This window comes from Nesoenas mayeri (assembly GCF_963082525.1).
Source record: "Nesoenas mayeri genome assembly, chromosome: 1".
Taxonomy (NCBI): domain Eukaryota; kingdom Metazoa; phylum Chordata; class Aves; order Columbiformes; family Columbidae; genus Nesoenas; species Nesoenas mayeri.
This window is the reverse complement of record NC_137541.1, coordinates 119,704,442-119,718,511: the sequence shown is the minus strand read 5'-3', so window position 1 is coordinate 119,718,511 and position 14,070 is coordinate 119,704,442. Positions and strand designations below refer to the sequence as shown.

The window sequence follows — 14,070 nt, the reverse complement described above, 5'->3', positions numbered from 1 at the left end:
GCAAAACAGTACTGACCTCTGCTGCTAGATTATCAGCATGTGTACTTACTAGGGAAAAAGCAAGGACTACACAACAACACAGAGATGACATTTTGAAAAGGGTATTCATGCTGCAGAATATGAATTCTTCTACATCTAGAAATTTGAAGCTCTAAGGATATTTATATTCATCCAAAAGTGTGCTTGTCAGGAGGGCATAAAAAGTGTCCTCATTACACAGACAGGGAGACAAGTTAAAGATTTAAGAGAAATTGTTTGTAGTACCTCAACCTTCACAGCCATTTTGCTAGTTTCCTGCCTGGATATCATTTCCCTACTCCAAAATCATCTTTACAAAGCTGTCCTCTGTGTGCTGTGGAAGACCACACAGAGGACATTTTCCATAAAGAAAAAGAGCAGTCATCCAATTAGTTCATGTGGAATACCTATAACGTGCTTCCCATACACATTTTAGTTTATTTTGGAGTAACGTCCTCAGGTCACAATCTTAAGTAGCTTACCCAGGGCTAGGCAGAGTCTGAGGACCCATCCACATTGAGATCCTCAGGAAATGAATCTGAAATTAAACTTTGAAAAAGAACAAGCTAAGCAGCATCCTAAGCTAGCACTTTCATTTAGAATTAGAGCCTTAATTCAGCTTAGCCTAATTCTTTCAGTTCTAAAACGGGGATGTTGACACAAGCCTGCTTCCAGGTCTATTTATCTGAATTGGCTGAAGGCATTACTGCTTCCCATGTGGAGGTTTCTACCATACACAGCTAAGACAGAGCGATTCATGTGAGTGGTTCTGCTTACAGACAACTATATCAGCTGCAATTTAAAATATGAGTTTTGCTTTCATCTGGCCTCTTACTAGAAGGGATCAGGGATCACTCACACAAACCGCTACTCATGAGGTAACCTGCAGGAGCATTAACTCCTCTCAGGCAGGTAGCAGGAGACAGCTGTAGGTTGTAACTTCTTAAATCTGCACAGATAATTACAGAAAAAAGATCTTCCCACAATCTGCTTGGAGAGAGTAAGCAAGTGGGACAATTGCCTGGGACACCCACTCAACTAACCAATGCAAAAGTGTAAATTGGCAAGACAAGGGTGAGAGCGAAACTTACAGGGTAAGGTCCCTGGTAAAGGATGAGGCTGAATTCAGTCACCAGGCACAGATTTTCTTAAACTGTAAGCTTGATGAGATGTCAATATTCAATCACTGCCACACAAGTGCACTTTAAAGACCAGCAGTATGAAGGTGCTCTTGGCCTCTACAAACTTAATTATGGAGACTCATTTACTCCATGTTGGTTTATTGCTGGTAATAGACTGTAATATGCTAGTCACCTCACAGGTAAAATTGTTTCCTAAATAGTCTGAAAGGAGAGAAATAAGATGTTATAGGAACCCTATGTATCATTGACAGCTTTTAAGGTAAACAAAGGGAGGGAGAGGGAAATCATCCTTTACATCCTTATTCCCTTGCTCTACTTTCCCACACCTGGGGTACAGCAAATTAAAATCCCCCTAGACAAGTCTTGGCAACCCTATGTTCAATCTGTCTTACACTTCCCCTGAGATAAATTCAGGAAAGGGAGAAAGGGAGAGAGGAATGGAGGTTGCTTCATGATTTTTATCTTCATTTTTTCACTGTAGAATGGAAGCAAACAAAAGGATTTAAATTTAGCATCCTCTCTCTGAACTCAGGCCACTCATTACTATCAAATAGTCTCTGACAGAGGCAGCCACTGGTGTTCAGAGATAGCATCCTACCTCCACAAAAACTGAGAAGTCAGTTAACACATCTAGCTGAGTAACACCTGTTTATGTTTGATATGCAAAGCTAAAGTACCTCCTCTTTAAAAGTTTGTTGTTGTTTTTAATTTTCCCCAATCTGTAGAACCTAGTCACATGAAACAAGATATCCTAAAAATGCAGGACCCCAAAGAAAAAGCAAGCAACGTTGCAGCTAAGCATTAATCTCTTAGAGGCATCAAGGTTATAAATTCAGTGTATTCTCCACTCTACACCCTTACTGGAGATTATCTCTCACGGATGACATGCAAAAATAAACCTAGATGAAAAGGGAGGGGACAGCAGGTAGCAGAAGGAAAAATAATCTTCTTTCTCTCTCTCTCTCATGCACACACAGTACAATTTGTTCTGCAAAGGAGTCTTCTGGACCAAAATGTATTTCAGCTTTGAAAAGGGGAGAATTATTTGGGGAAAATACCACTCATGATGGAAACAGACAGAGGATTTAGTTGTGCCACAGTTTTTTGCCTTGGTAAGTTATGAACATGACATGAAGTGCGTGTATATTAACAGGAAAAAACAAACAAACAAACAAAACCAAAACCAACCAAACAAAAACACACACACACACACACACACACACACAAATAAAATAAAATCTCACATCACAACAAACTTGGACCATTTTTTTTCACCTGGTTTGTTTTGTTTATTGTTTGTGGGTTTTTTTTGTTTTGTTTTTATCCCTAGGAAAACTGAGATCATCTAGAGAAAACCTACATGTTTCTGGTTCTGTTCAGTAGAGCAGGAAAACAAAAATCCCTTTCCTCTCTTTCCCAATGTCAAAAGGAACCGTAGTTTTTTTAATATAGAAAATCCATTAGGTATGGGAAAAGGGAAGAGCCTCGTATCAAACTGCAAACAGGAATGCTTAAGCACAAGGCATTCAGGCGATGGAAATGCATTCAGAGCGTTTAGCACATAGGATTAATCGAATTATAATTTAATCATCTGATCAAACACTAATTAGCATAATCACTTGAGGGGAAAAGCTGCTAGAGGAACAGACGAAGAAACACCTTGGGCACCCAGCACATTTTAATGACACAACATCATGCACGGACTTTTTTCTCCTTAATAAAACACAACAGAGATTGAGGATCGTAATGCTGAGGAAGCAGTTTAAATATTCCAGTACTAGATCACATACAGCTCTCCAGTGTGGAAGATGTTGAAGCTGGATCTGCAAACTATAGTTTATTCAGATTTAAGGAAGAGCTGTAAAACCACAGGAACACTACATTACCCTGGTTTGCCAAATGAAGACTTGCGCATGAGCACACACTTTAGCCCACAGTGCTTCCATTATAATCATCCCTTACTGTTTCCCCCGGAGTCTCCCACATGAATGTTTAACTATAGATCACTTAGATGACCTTCAGGGATACAGCAAAGTATTAGCGTCCTTTTACAAACTGCATTTGAAGTAATTAGTCTAAATCAGCTGGGTTTTTTGGCTCAGGGCGGGGGAGAACTGGAAAGGAAAAGATATTAATGGAGTTTTCTGTGTAATATTGTCTAGCTTTCCTGGTAAAATTATGCTGGTTTTGAAAAGGAAATATCTGGAGAGACCAGAAAATCACCCCTGATGTTTACCCAGACAATCAAATGACACTTGTATCTAGAGAGTGGGCATGAAGGGATGTACAGACAGAAGGAAGCCTGGAATATTGTATGGGAAGGAAGAAGAGGACAAGCCGGACATTGAGGGGGAGGATCTTAGGAGGTGTCTTTTGTTTGAATATTTACACAAAATAATGTAATTGAATTATTCTTAATAAGTGTTTAGCTTTTCAAATGGGCAATTCTTCTGGACATCAAGAACATTTAAATATAATAAACTGCAACAGTTGCAGATAAGATTGGACTTAGAAAATTTTCCTACAATATTATGTAAGGAAGCAAAATGAAGAGCTGCTTACTTACCTTTTAAAGACACCAGATCATACAGGCCAAATTGTAAGCTAATTTAAATTGAATATATCCCTCTTACAGAGCTATTACTAATAATCCTTTTGGCTTCTCTGAATGAAGGTACATTAATAAAATAAAGTAACCAGTTACAGCATAGGACCAGTTTACCCCAGGATTTCTCCATACTAGGCACTCAACTATATGCATTTTGTATGTGCAGTCTCACGAGCATAGCATGGAACTGTCCACCAGTGGTGATGATTCAATAAAAGACCCCAGAACAAATAGTATGTCCTGTTAAAGCACTGTCACACTTTTAATAAGAAAAGTGACTGACAGATAAACTAATAAAAGGCAATAAATTAGTTTCTTACAAGCATAAATGTGGACTCACCATACTGCATGCATTCCTGGCTCATACCAGCATACATGGAGTCGACTTAATCAAAAATAAAAGTAATTTCATTGAAAAGTTTTAAATTATGGGGTTTTTTAAATCTCTTTAGCACTTTTATTATTTAGCTTTAAATTTTTGCTTGTTTCTTACAAGCAAAAACTTAAAAGGAAAGCCAGGAGATTTTGCTTCACCTCGCAAAAACTGCAATGTGGCAAATTGAGAGGGGAGCGACATAGAGCTGGTAACACTACGTGAGACTGCACTACAGTCAGAGATAGGCTGAGACACAAGACAATAACCACCATCTCCACACTCCATCCCTAAATCTCTCTTCCAGTCTCCCAAGAGGACAGCAGTCCTGAGCCAGATCTCTTGCTGGTATCAGAAGTGCAGCTCCCCATATCTTCCACTTTCTAACATCACAAGAGTACCAGCACTGTGCCATGTCATAATGCCTTCATTTTCCACTTGTTAGATATTTAATACAAGTTGCTTATTTTAAATAAAATTGTGTGTGCACAAGGCCAAATGCACATGCCTTAGGAAATGTCAAGGCTAAGGTGCTCAACCAAATTTAATCCCTTACTACAATTACCCCAATGTGGGTCTACACCAGGGACTGCAAACAGCAGAGGCAATGTGGGACAGAAGACTAAACTGCATTACATAGTAGTCATACAAAGCTGTTATTTTTGAACAAGACCAATAAAGGAACACAATGCACAGATCAAAAAAAGTTATTTTGAAATTAAGTTCTTCTTGAAATTAGGTAGCAGTCAGACTACTATTTAGCTGTGGAAAATGTTTTAGAAAAACTCATTAGCTCCTTTTGTAATTATTAAAAAAAATCAGCATTCTTCTATAAAAATGCACTTTGAGCTGTGGTAGGAATACCATAATTGCTTTTATCCACTAGGGACTAAGTTTTGACCATAATAAATATGCATTGAACTGCTATAGCTACAGTGCCTTCAGATAGGCTTTTCTTTTCCTTGGCATTGCCTTCATGTGTGACACCAGTTAAGATGTTCAAAAATGCCTTTAGCTCTGTCACTAGTGAAATAAACACAACTTGAGTGCGTGTAGCACTTTAATAGGACAGTCACATCTCTCTAAAGCTGCACTGCTCCTTCCAGAGCTAGCTAAAGGCAAAAAACAGTGAAGAACGGAAGGAATTTGGACAGGATTTTTACTCTAGACCAGGAGAGAGAAGCTAAAGGCTAACACTTCCTTTCTTCCTCAGAAAGAAAAATAAAAATCCACATTCCCTACTCCAGGCTATGTTCCCACCATATCCATACAGTCTTCTTGGAGAGCAAGCAGCTCTCCAATTTGTTGTAGAGACAAAGACTTGCTCTCCAGTGGGGCAGCGACGTGGTGCGTTGGAGATATCCTCCTCTACCCAGCAGCACTGTCAGGAGAACATATCCAGAGAGGGCCCCAGGAACAAGGCTTGGTGCTCAGGCACATGCACTGAGTAGACCCCATTGCACTAAACCTGTCAGTTCCAGCTCCCAACAGCTGAACAACAGATCATGACTGTCAGTGCTTCTCTGAAAACCTGACAGCTCAGCCTCTTTTCCCAAGGATTAATTATCTCCCTCCTGCCCAATAACAGCACAAAAATCTTCAGAAACAGTTGACGTGACAAAAAACATGGCAACGTTGCCCATTCCATAGAGAGATGAACCTTACCCTCTGTGCTTCTCCTATTTTCCCTTGCCATGATAAAAATATGGTTTCTAGAACCCTTACACAACAAGGTTTTGGAGACATTGTCATAGTGGAAAAGAAACCTTCAGGGGACACAACAAAACTAGAAACAAAGGAAAGCTTGCTAAATATACACGGCTAGAAGCATGACTAGTATAATGGAAATCATTACTCTAGACATTTGGGAATCACTTTACTATGATGTCAAAAAAAATCTCTACATTAAATGTCTGCGGACATATCTACAGAACTTGTGCTTCAGTGACAGTCTCCCAAATTACCTTGTTCATATCATGACATAACGAAGCTGCAACCCCAATTATGGTTGACGTGTGGAGAAAAAATATGTGAAGTGTCTTTTAAACTGACCCACAGTCAGTTTTAGCTGACTTCCCTAATGGGAAGAAAAGTCTCAGCTGCAGAGTGCATGCAGGACCTTCTGGATGGTGAACCACAGGAAGCCTTTTCCTTTTCAACTGAGGTCCACCTAAAGCCTGGTTTTCTTGAATGACACCTTTTCCACTAAGATCCCACTACAGGGACATCAGAATCTGCTTTTAATAACAAAACAGACTTGATTAAGGGCTTCCTCTGTCCTTAGCTCAAGCCAGAAGTGGTCTAACATCATGTCACATGCTCACCTCATAATTTTCAGGAGGCTGACTTTATATATTCACATTATTTTCCTGAGTCATGGGCAAAATTGCAAATAACAACTTTCCCACAGAAAACTCCAAAGACTTCAGAAGGTAATACTTTAAAACATTACAAACAAACAAAAAACCCACAATGATTTCTGATAGAAACAACCATCATGCAAGAGAATTTAGCAAAACCAGAGTTTACATTTTATGCATCACCTTTCCACAGTCTGGGAAAAAGCAACCAACTAGCATTTTGGTGCACTCAAATCCTACCACAAGATTTGTGCAGACTAGTACACACTGTAACAACAACCTGAGTTCCTCCAAGTCTGCACATTTCAGTATCCCAGTTAACCTTCTCTGTCAGCTTAAACAAGAGCCACATGTCAAAGGTTTACATTTGGTATATGAATTCCATACCAACTGCTAAACCTCTAGGAAACTCTACGGAACAACAACGAATTGTGATGGAGATGCTTCTAAAGAACAGAACTGCAAACAAACATTTCTATCAAGTCCCTTGAATCTGTGGCACCTATAAACTGGGGCCATGGAACGCTGCTACTCAGCCTTATCTGTAGAATCACCTTGAGCAGATTATGTAGATAGGCAACTATTTGCAGCTACAATGCAACATAATTATATTCTAGCTGTACTGAAAGATCCCTGGTCCTTTCAAGAATCATGTTTCTGATATTCTTAAAACACTGGAGGGCTCCCCAAAATTTACTCAAAGAATTACTTTGGATGACAGAAAGCTACTAAGAAAAATTTTTAGCCAAGCACAAACATAAATCTTAAACCATAAATCTTCTGCATGGGATTACCATGTAAGTAATTGGAAGAAATTATCACTATATTTGGACAGCAAAACAAGCACCAGATTTTCCATACATAGTAGATTTTAAGCAATTACAAGCTATAGATACTTACATACGTGTGTGTGTGTAACTATATATATTAAAAAAAAAAAAAAAAAAGTCATAAGGAACTGTATCCCTGACATATTAGCTTAAGAGCCATATGAGCAGGATGGTTGGTCTTCAGCTCACATGGTGGTGTGCATGTACAGCCTTTGGATGTTAACCAGGCAAAAAATTTCTCAGATGGTCCTTGTGTATGCCTTTGCACCTGCCACTTGGACATGTACCAGGGTGCTATTTCCAGATGTGCTCTCGGGTTGTTCTGTGACCTGTGTTCCTGTGCTTGTGCAGGGTCTGTCCTTCTGGAAGCTTCAGCAGAGGCACATCAGTGATTCAGCTTGGGTCGCCAGGCTGCTCTCTCCCTCAATTACTAGGAAGCTCCAGGGAGGCTGGTGTTTAGTATGGAGGTGACTCTCTTTCTCAAAGCCTTTGCATTTAAAAATGGTTTTCTATAAATAGGATTGCTGGCTCACTCTTAAATCTTACTCCCTGCCTTTTAAGTTAAAAAATAGCTTAAATAAGAATTCTGGGAAGACTTGTTAAAACTCTGTCATCCTGTCTACCCAGCCATTCGCCTTTCTTTCCTCAGTATGTATTGTAATATTCGTTGCCCATTCCACCATGAAAGGTATATACTGATGTATCCTAGTTTCACTTTTTCTGATGAGTAATCCAATGCCCTGATGAGGAAAAAAATACTTATGAGGTAACAAGAATTTTTCAGTGAATGAAATTATTAAAAAAAAAAATAAGGCAATAGCGAGAAAAACCCACAGTGCTAAAAAGTACCTCAGTAACATGTGGCTTGTTCTTAAGGAGTTTCTCTTCATTGCTCTAAAATATTGTGCTGTGAAAGAGTCTTATGAAATACCTCTCTTTTTTTTTTTTACTTAGAAATTACCAATTGTTTGAGGAGATGCTTTTAAGATACAGGGAAGTGACGACTGAGAAGACAGGGTTTCTTTCAATAACACCATAATGTGAAATCTTCATTTCATTGATTTCATAACAGGTTAAAGAGAAAGGAAATGCTGATAAAAAGGATTATGAAACATGTCAAAATATATTGTGAAACAAGTAATTTAACTGCATACACCTACACATTCACCTTGAAATAATTAAGTATGCTGACCTACAGATCTGTATGGCTTAAATGGATTTTTTAAATACTTTTAGAGTTTCAATGACTCAAAAGAAATAACTTTTTTTTTTAATCAAATAATTGTACCTTAGAACAAGTAAGTTGAATATAATCTTTTCTGCCTTCACCAGTTTCTAAAAGTGAAAGCTGGAATTAGTGTCCTTCCCACTGGAAATCTGGAAGTCCTAGACTGAGACACTGATAAATGCCATGCTCCAATCAAAAATCAAAGTCTTAATGACCAATATGTTCAAATAGGCCTTGATTCTATGCACAACTTGTTATTGAGAGTAAATTTTAAGGGGAAAGGAGAGAATTTCATCTATTTTGCTCTTCAATCTACTGCCCCGACCTACTCTTCCACTCCCATCCCCCCAGAAAAAAAAAAACAAAAACAAAACCAAAGATGTTTGATATTATTGCTTTTTGCCTTTTTCCTGACACTTCAATGCTTATTAAAAAGGTAAAGGAGATTATTTCCCCACTCCAAACAACCACAACACCTGAGAGAGCAGCATATTTGTTAAGATATTAAACCAGGCAAAGATACAAAAAGTTGAGGTCCAGCCTGAGCCCAGCTGCTCCTGTAACCAGAGCCTTGCACAGCTCCTGAGCTGAAGGAAATTTCTGCATGAGCTATTCAAAGCCCACAAGGCTTTCCCAAATAATTCAGTTTATTGGTATATTGCATGAAAAGAATTTACTCAAGAGCAAACAAAATAAAAACCAACTTCTAAACTTTTCCAGATGCAGCACCGCTAAAGAGATGCCACTGCAATCACAGTTCAGAGCTGCAAGATGCTTAACAGCGTTTATGGGTTTGTTTTTACCACCTGTGTAAATCAACTTCACTTTAAACCGTGACTGAAAATGCCTCCAATTGTCACTCCCGTCTGCCACTCAGTGCCATGGAAAGAAGATGCAGCGCCCACCAGTTCAGAAGTTTAGCAGCCATTGATACAGAAACGCAGATAAAACACCTCCTTCGGGCGCTGTCGGCTCCCACGGCACTGGGGATCGCTGCCGGACACATGTGGTTTGCTGCCCACTAGTGTCGCGTGACCCCGGCTCTGCACAGGCAGCACCGTGCTGCCCACCCACGGCCAGAACACCACAGCCCACCGGCCCCGAAGCCTGGGGTCAGCGCACCCTGAGCTGAGATGAAATGCTTCTTTTGAAATGAAAATGGAGGTTTTCAGAGCACTCTGGCTGCCTAGCTGTTATATTTTTTTTTCTTCTATTTGGCATTTGATGATTAATTATGTCATAGCTTGAGTAAGAGCAGATTAAAAACACCATCAGCTGCATGGTGACGTTCACAAACATATAGGAAGCTAAATGCTTTCTGCTTGTGCATTAAACTTTCTAAGGTGAGGATTTGGTTACACAATCCCCAATAAGCTATGCACGTATTACAATACGTTTCTACAAAGGCAGACGTTTGCTCTTTTCCTCAAATGTTTCTTCTCCAACACTGAGAGTCACCATTTTCTTTGAGGAGTATCATAAATACCACTGTCACTTTCACTGCTCATTCTTCGGACTAACCCTTGCTCTCAGTTCAGTGTGATCCTTCTGAGTCTTCTAACATGCTGCTAAAGCCCATATAGAGAGATAAAGGGCAGAGAAAGGATTTAAACAGGAAATCATTTTAATGGAAATTTCTTTTTAGTGACATCTGTACTGTATTGGGTGCTTCCTGATGCTCCATTGATTTCAGCAGAACATCTATGGACAACAGGCATATAAGAAATGCAGCCAGAGAGAAGCCTACAAATGAGTTCAGCATAAACACACCAGAGACTGAATGATACCAAAAGACAATCAGTCCTGAAAACAGGATCCTAATTCTGAACTAACTTTATCACAGTAGTTACAATAAAGAGCCAGGATTTTGAAGGAGGCCATTCTCTCCTCACAGCATCCTCTACCTTCTCCCTCCTCTTTTCCCTGTAATTAGTGAAGTGCTCCCTCACTAATTATGGCCAGCCTACAGCAGACTTCTGCTGTTAATGTCACATGCATACTCCTGGAATATTTGGGTATAGTAACATGGAAGGCAGTGCAGATATAGTAACCCTGAAGGTAACTCAAAAGTATTGCTCAGGATTCTCACTGCATGACTCAGGCTTTGAAAGCAGCGAATTTAGCTGCGTAGATCCCAGTGATGTCTATATCATCCCACACACTTACTAAGGCTGCAATGGATTTATGGTTAATATTTACCTGTATTTTTAAGAAACTCACAGCAATGAGAGTTTAAAGCATTTACAAAATGTGAAAACTTAGACCAGGTGTTTGGGAAGGTTTTGCTTCAGGCTTCAGAAATACTAATTGGATATAACAACATGTCAGTATTTTATTGTCCCCAAAAGGAAGCTATTTGACAAACAAAGCCTACCCAGTGACACTGTTCATATCTAATTTGACAAAATGTATTTGTGCTGAGTGACTGTATGGAAGCATGGGGGGGAGCAACATTGCTATTGTTGTTCAGGTGATTTCCACTATGTTTGATAGAAATTTTGCCCAAGATGACAACTACAGGGTTAAATCCATAAAGTGTGAGTTTCTTTTTTATTTCTTCCTTGGGGAGAAGAAAAAAAAACCAAACAAACAAACAAACAAAAAACAACAACAAAAACCCACATATATATATATATTTTAAAATTAAAATTAGAATGAGATGTAACATATAATTGAAAAACACTCATACATGTGCTTGTGTTTTACCTAAATGTAGTTAAATGTAGTATTGTTCCATAAAGGGTTCAAAAAAAGCAATGGCAGAAGCCAAGCAACCATCAATAGCCAGCCCTCCTTGCCCCAGATATAGTCATAAAAGAATACTGCCTCTCACACAATGGAGTTCAGATGTAGTTATACATAGAATAATGAAAATAAACGTGTACATGACATACCACTTTATACATGCAGTCATTGCCTTCAAAGAGATACATATCTGATACGACACTGCATTAAAATCTGAAGTCCTTTAAAAATACTGTCCTCTGACTTGATTTTGATGGGAGAGTCCAAATAATTGTTATTAATAAATAAAACCAAGTTGTTCAGCCTTAACAGGAAGGTAGATTGTGTTTTCAAACATTTATTTTAAAAAGATCCTAAACACATATACATTTTGACAAAAGTATGATGTTGAAACCAAACATACTTCTTAACTTGCATAGAGTCATTGAACCATCCATTACCTATTTCTACAATGCTTTCATCTTAAAATATTATCACACAAAACCAGTTAGTAATCTAGATTCACAAACATTGTTGTGAGGCAGCTTAGAATCTACGCAGATGCTTCTATCATTTACACATTATACTATCAAATTAGAAGAGTCTTTGGGATACAAATTTATGTTTGACTGTGATCCAAAAACACATGGATACTGAAAGTGAAATTGCTAGCTACTTCATAGATCAAGGAGGAAATGAAAGTGATTTTCATAGTATTTCAACCTCATTAAGCAAAAATTACTCTGTTCTTCAAAAACCACTGGAAGGGGGTCTAACGAGCTTAAAGCATAAAATTTATAACATCAGTACAGTGGACCAAAAGACATGCTGCTTCTTTTTTACAATATGTAAGATTTCAGACAGAAACAAAGTTCTTTCCTATACAAATCTAGATTTAAATGAATAGCACTGGTAAGAGCATATACTTTCAGGCTGATTCAGTCTGTCTTATTAACAGCAAATCCCTCCCAGCAACGTATCTGGCTGAAGAGGATGGAGAGAAAGGCACAGTCTGCCAGTAAAAATAAATAAATAATTAGATAAATAAAGAAATAAATAAATAGATAATTTCTTCATGTTAGAACTTGTTGTAGTTGTCTTACTGCTAGAAGAAATGCAAAATTTCAAAGTATACAATTTGGATTTTTCAATCATTTTGCATTCTGTGGCACTCAGAAGATGAAAACGTTTTAAGATAGCCCTAAATACACACTTAAGATTCACCTCCTAATCTATGATCTATCCGTCTATTCGCACTGGACTGGCCATGCCTGTCAATGTATTTTCTCGTCCAGCATATACTTAAGTAGATGTGAAGGCACCCTCATCCAGCATTCATTCCTCACCCTTTGCTAGAGGTTCAATTATTTGTATCTTCCAGGAAAATCTTACACTTTGCCCTGTGCTTCTCTCACATTCATTCAATACAAGAAATATTTTCCTATTCTACCTGCTTTAACTATTTTGAGAATTGTGTGTTTAATCTTTCTGATTTAACTACCAGGACGTGATGCATTACAGGCAATGCTACATTCTCAAATCCGAGGAAAAAGGAGCCAATGTAATAGAATTGCTAGAATCCCCGATTACAGCATAATTTTTTTCCTGTCCTTAAAACTGCGATGCTAATAGGCATTTGAATAAAAGTTATGCAATTTAAACATATTTTCACATATGACATGGTTTTCAATAACATATATCTCAATGTTCCAAAATACTCCCATGTACTACTAAAAAAAAAATAAACTACAATAAATGTTAGGCAGTCAAAGAGTTCGCAGAATAGAGAGAAAAATGAGAACAGGTTTACCCTTATTCTACTTCCACTCTCATTTCCCTTCCTAACTTTATAATTGACTAAAAGTCTTCAAAATTTTCAGATGATGTAATGCTTATGCATGCATATCTTTACATAAATAAGTGACCAAAAAAAAAAAAAAATACAGAGCAGGAATATCTTTAAATATCTTTAGTAAAACGATGAAAGAGAAATAATTTTAAAACACTACTTCTTAAGTACATCAAAAAAATAATTGCTAGATGAAAACACAGGGCGACTAAAAAACACCCAAAAGGTAAAACGAAGCAATATCTCAATGCAAACACTTAGGGTGAAAGCCCTTCAAATTATCCCCGTGTGCTCCGACGGATTTCTACGGCACTTAACAAAATTCTGCACTTTTCCAGCTAAGAAGGAAAGGAAAAGCATCTCTATCCCTGCCTCTGCAAGCACCGTCTTATTCCGAATGAGGCAGACATACAGTAACGCGGCTAGGCTACTGGCTGTCACTTTGCTAGGTAAGCGAGTTTAAATGATTGCAGAGCAACCTTTGCCGTTCTCCTCACGGCTGCGAACAGCCGGCGCGACGCTCCCAACACAAAAGGCACAACCGCGACCCGCTCCCCGTCCTTCCCGAGGGGAGAAAGGGCCGGAGCCCCCAGGCGGGGGCCGGCAGCGCTCACCATGCGAGATGCTGTGGAGCAAGGCGACGGCCAACATCCACATGCCCCCGCCGCTCCCCCGCTCCCCGCTCCGGGCTCGCCCTCGCCCGCCGCGCCCACGGCCGGGCCGGAGCTGCCAGGCAGAGCGCAGCGGGTCCGGCCGCCGCCTCCCTCGGCTGCTGGTGGCTGCTCGGAGCCTGCGGGGCCGCTCGTCCGCCCAGCGAGCGAGCGCTCAGCCCCGCCTGCAGCCCCGCGGCTCCGCCGACACTCGCCGCCCGGCTCTCGGGCGGGGGAAGAGGCAGCCGGCGGCGGGGGCGGGGGGCGGCTGCGCGGCGCCCAGGTGTG

At 39.6% G+C, this 14,070-nt stretch overlaps 1 protein-coding gene across 1 annotated transcript in view; it reads right to left on the bottom strand.

The window, feature by feature from the left end:
- The window catches only part of DSCAM (DS cell adhesion molecule), a gene marked incomplete at both ends in the record, with an annotated part of 466,714 nt that extends 452,925 nt beyond the window's left edge, over positions 1–13,789 (bottom strand). Inside the window, one exon of the mRNA XM_080345399.1 lies at positions 13,747–13,789. Within this exon, the coding sequence (XP_080201525.1) occupies positions 13,747–13,789 (43 nt within the window). The remainder of the gene's footprint in view (positions 1–13,746) is intronic.
- Between the last annotated feature and the right edge of the window lie 281 nt (positions 13,790–14,070).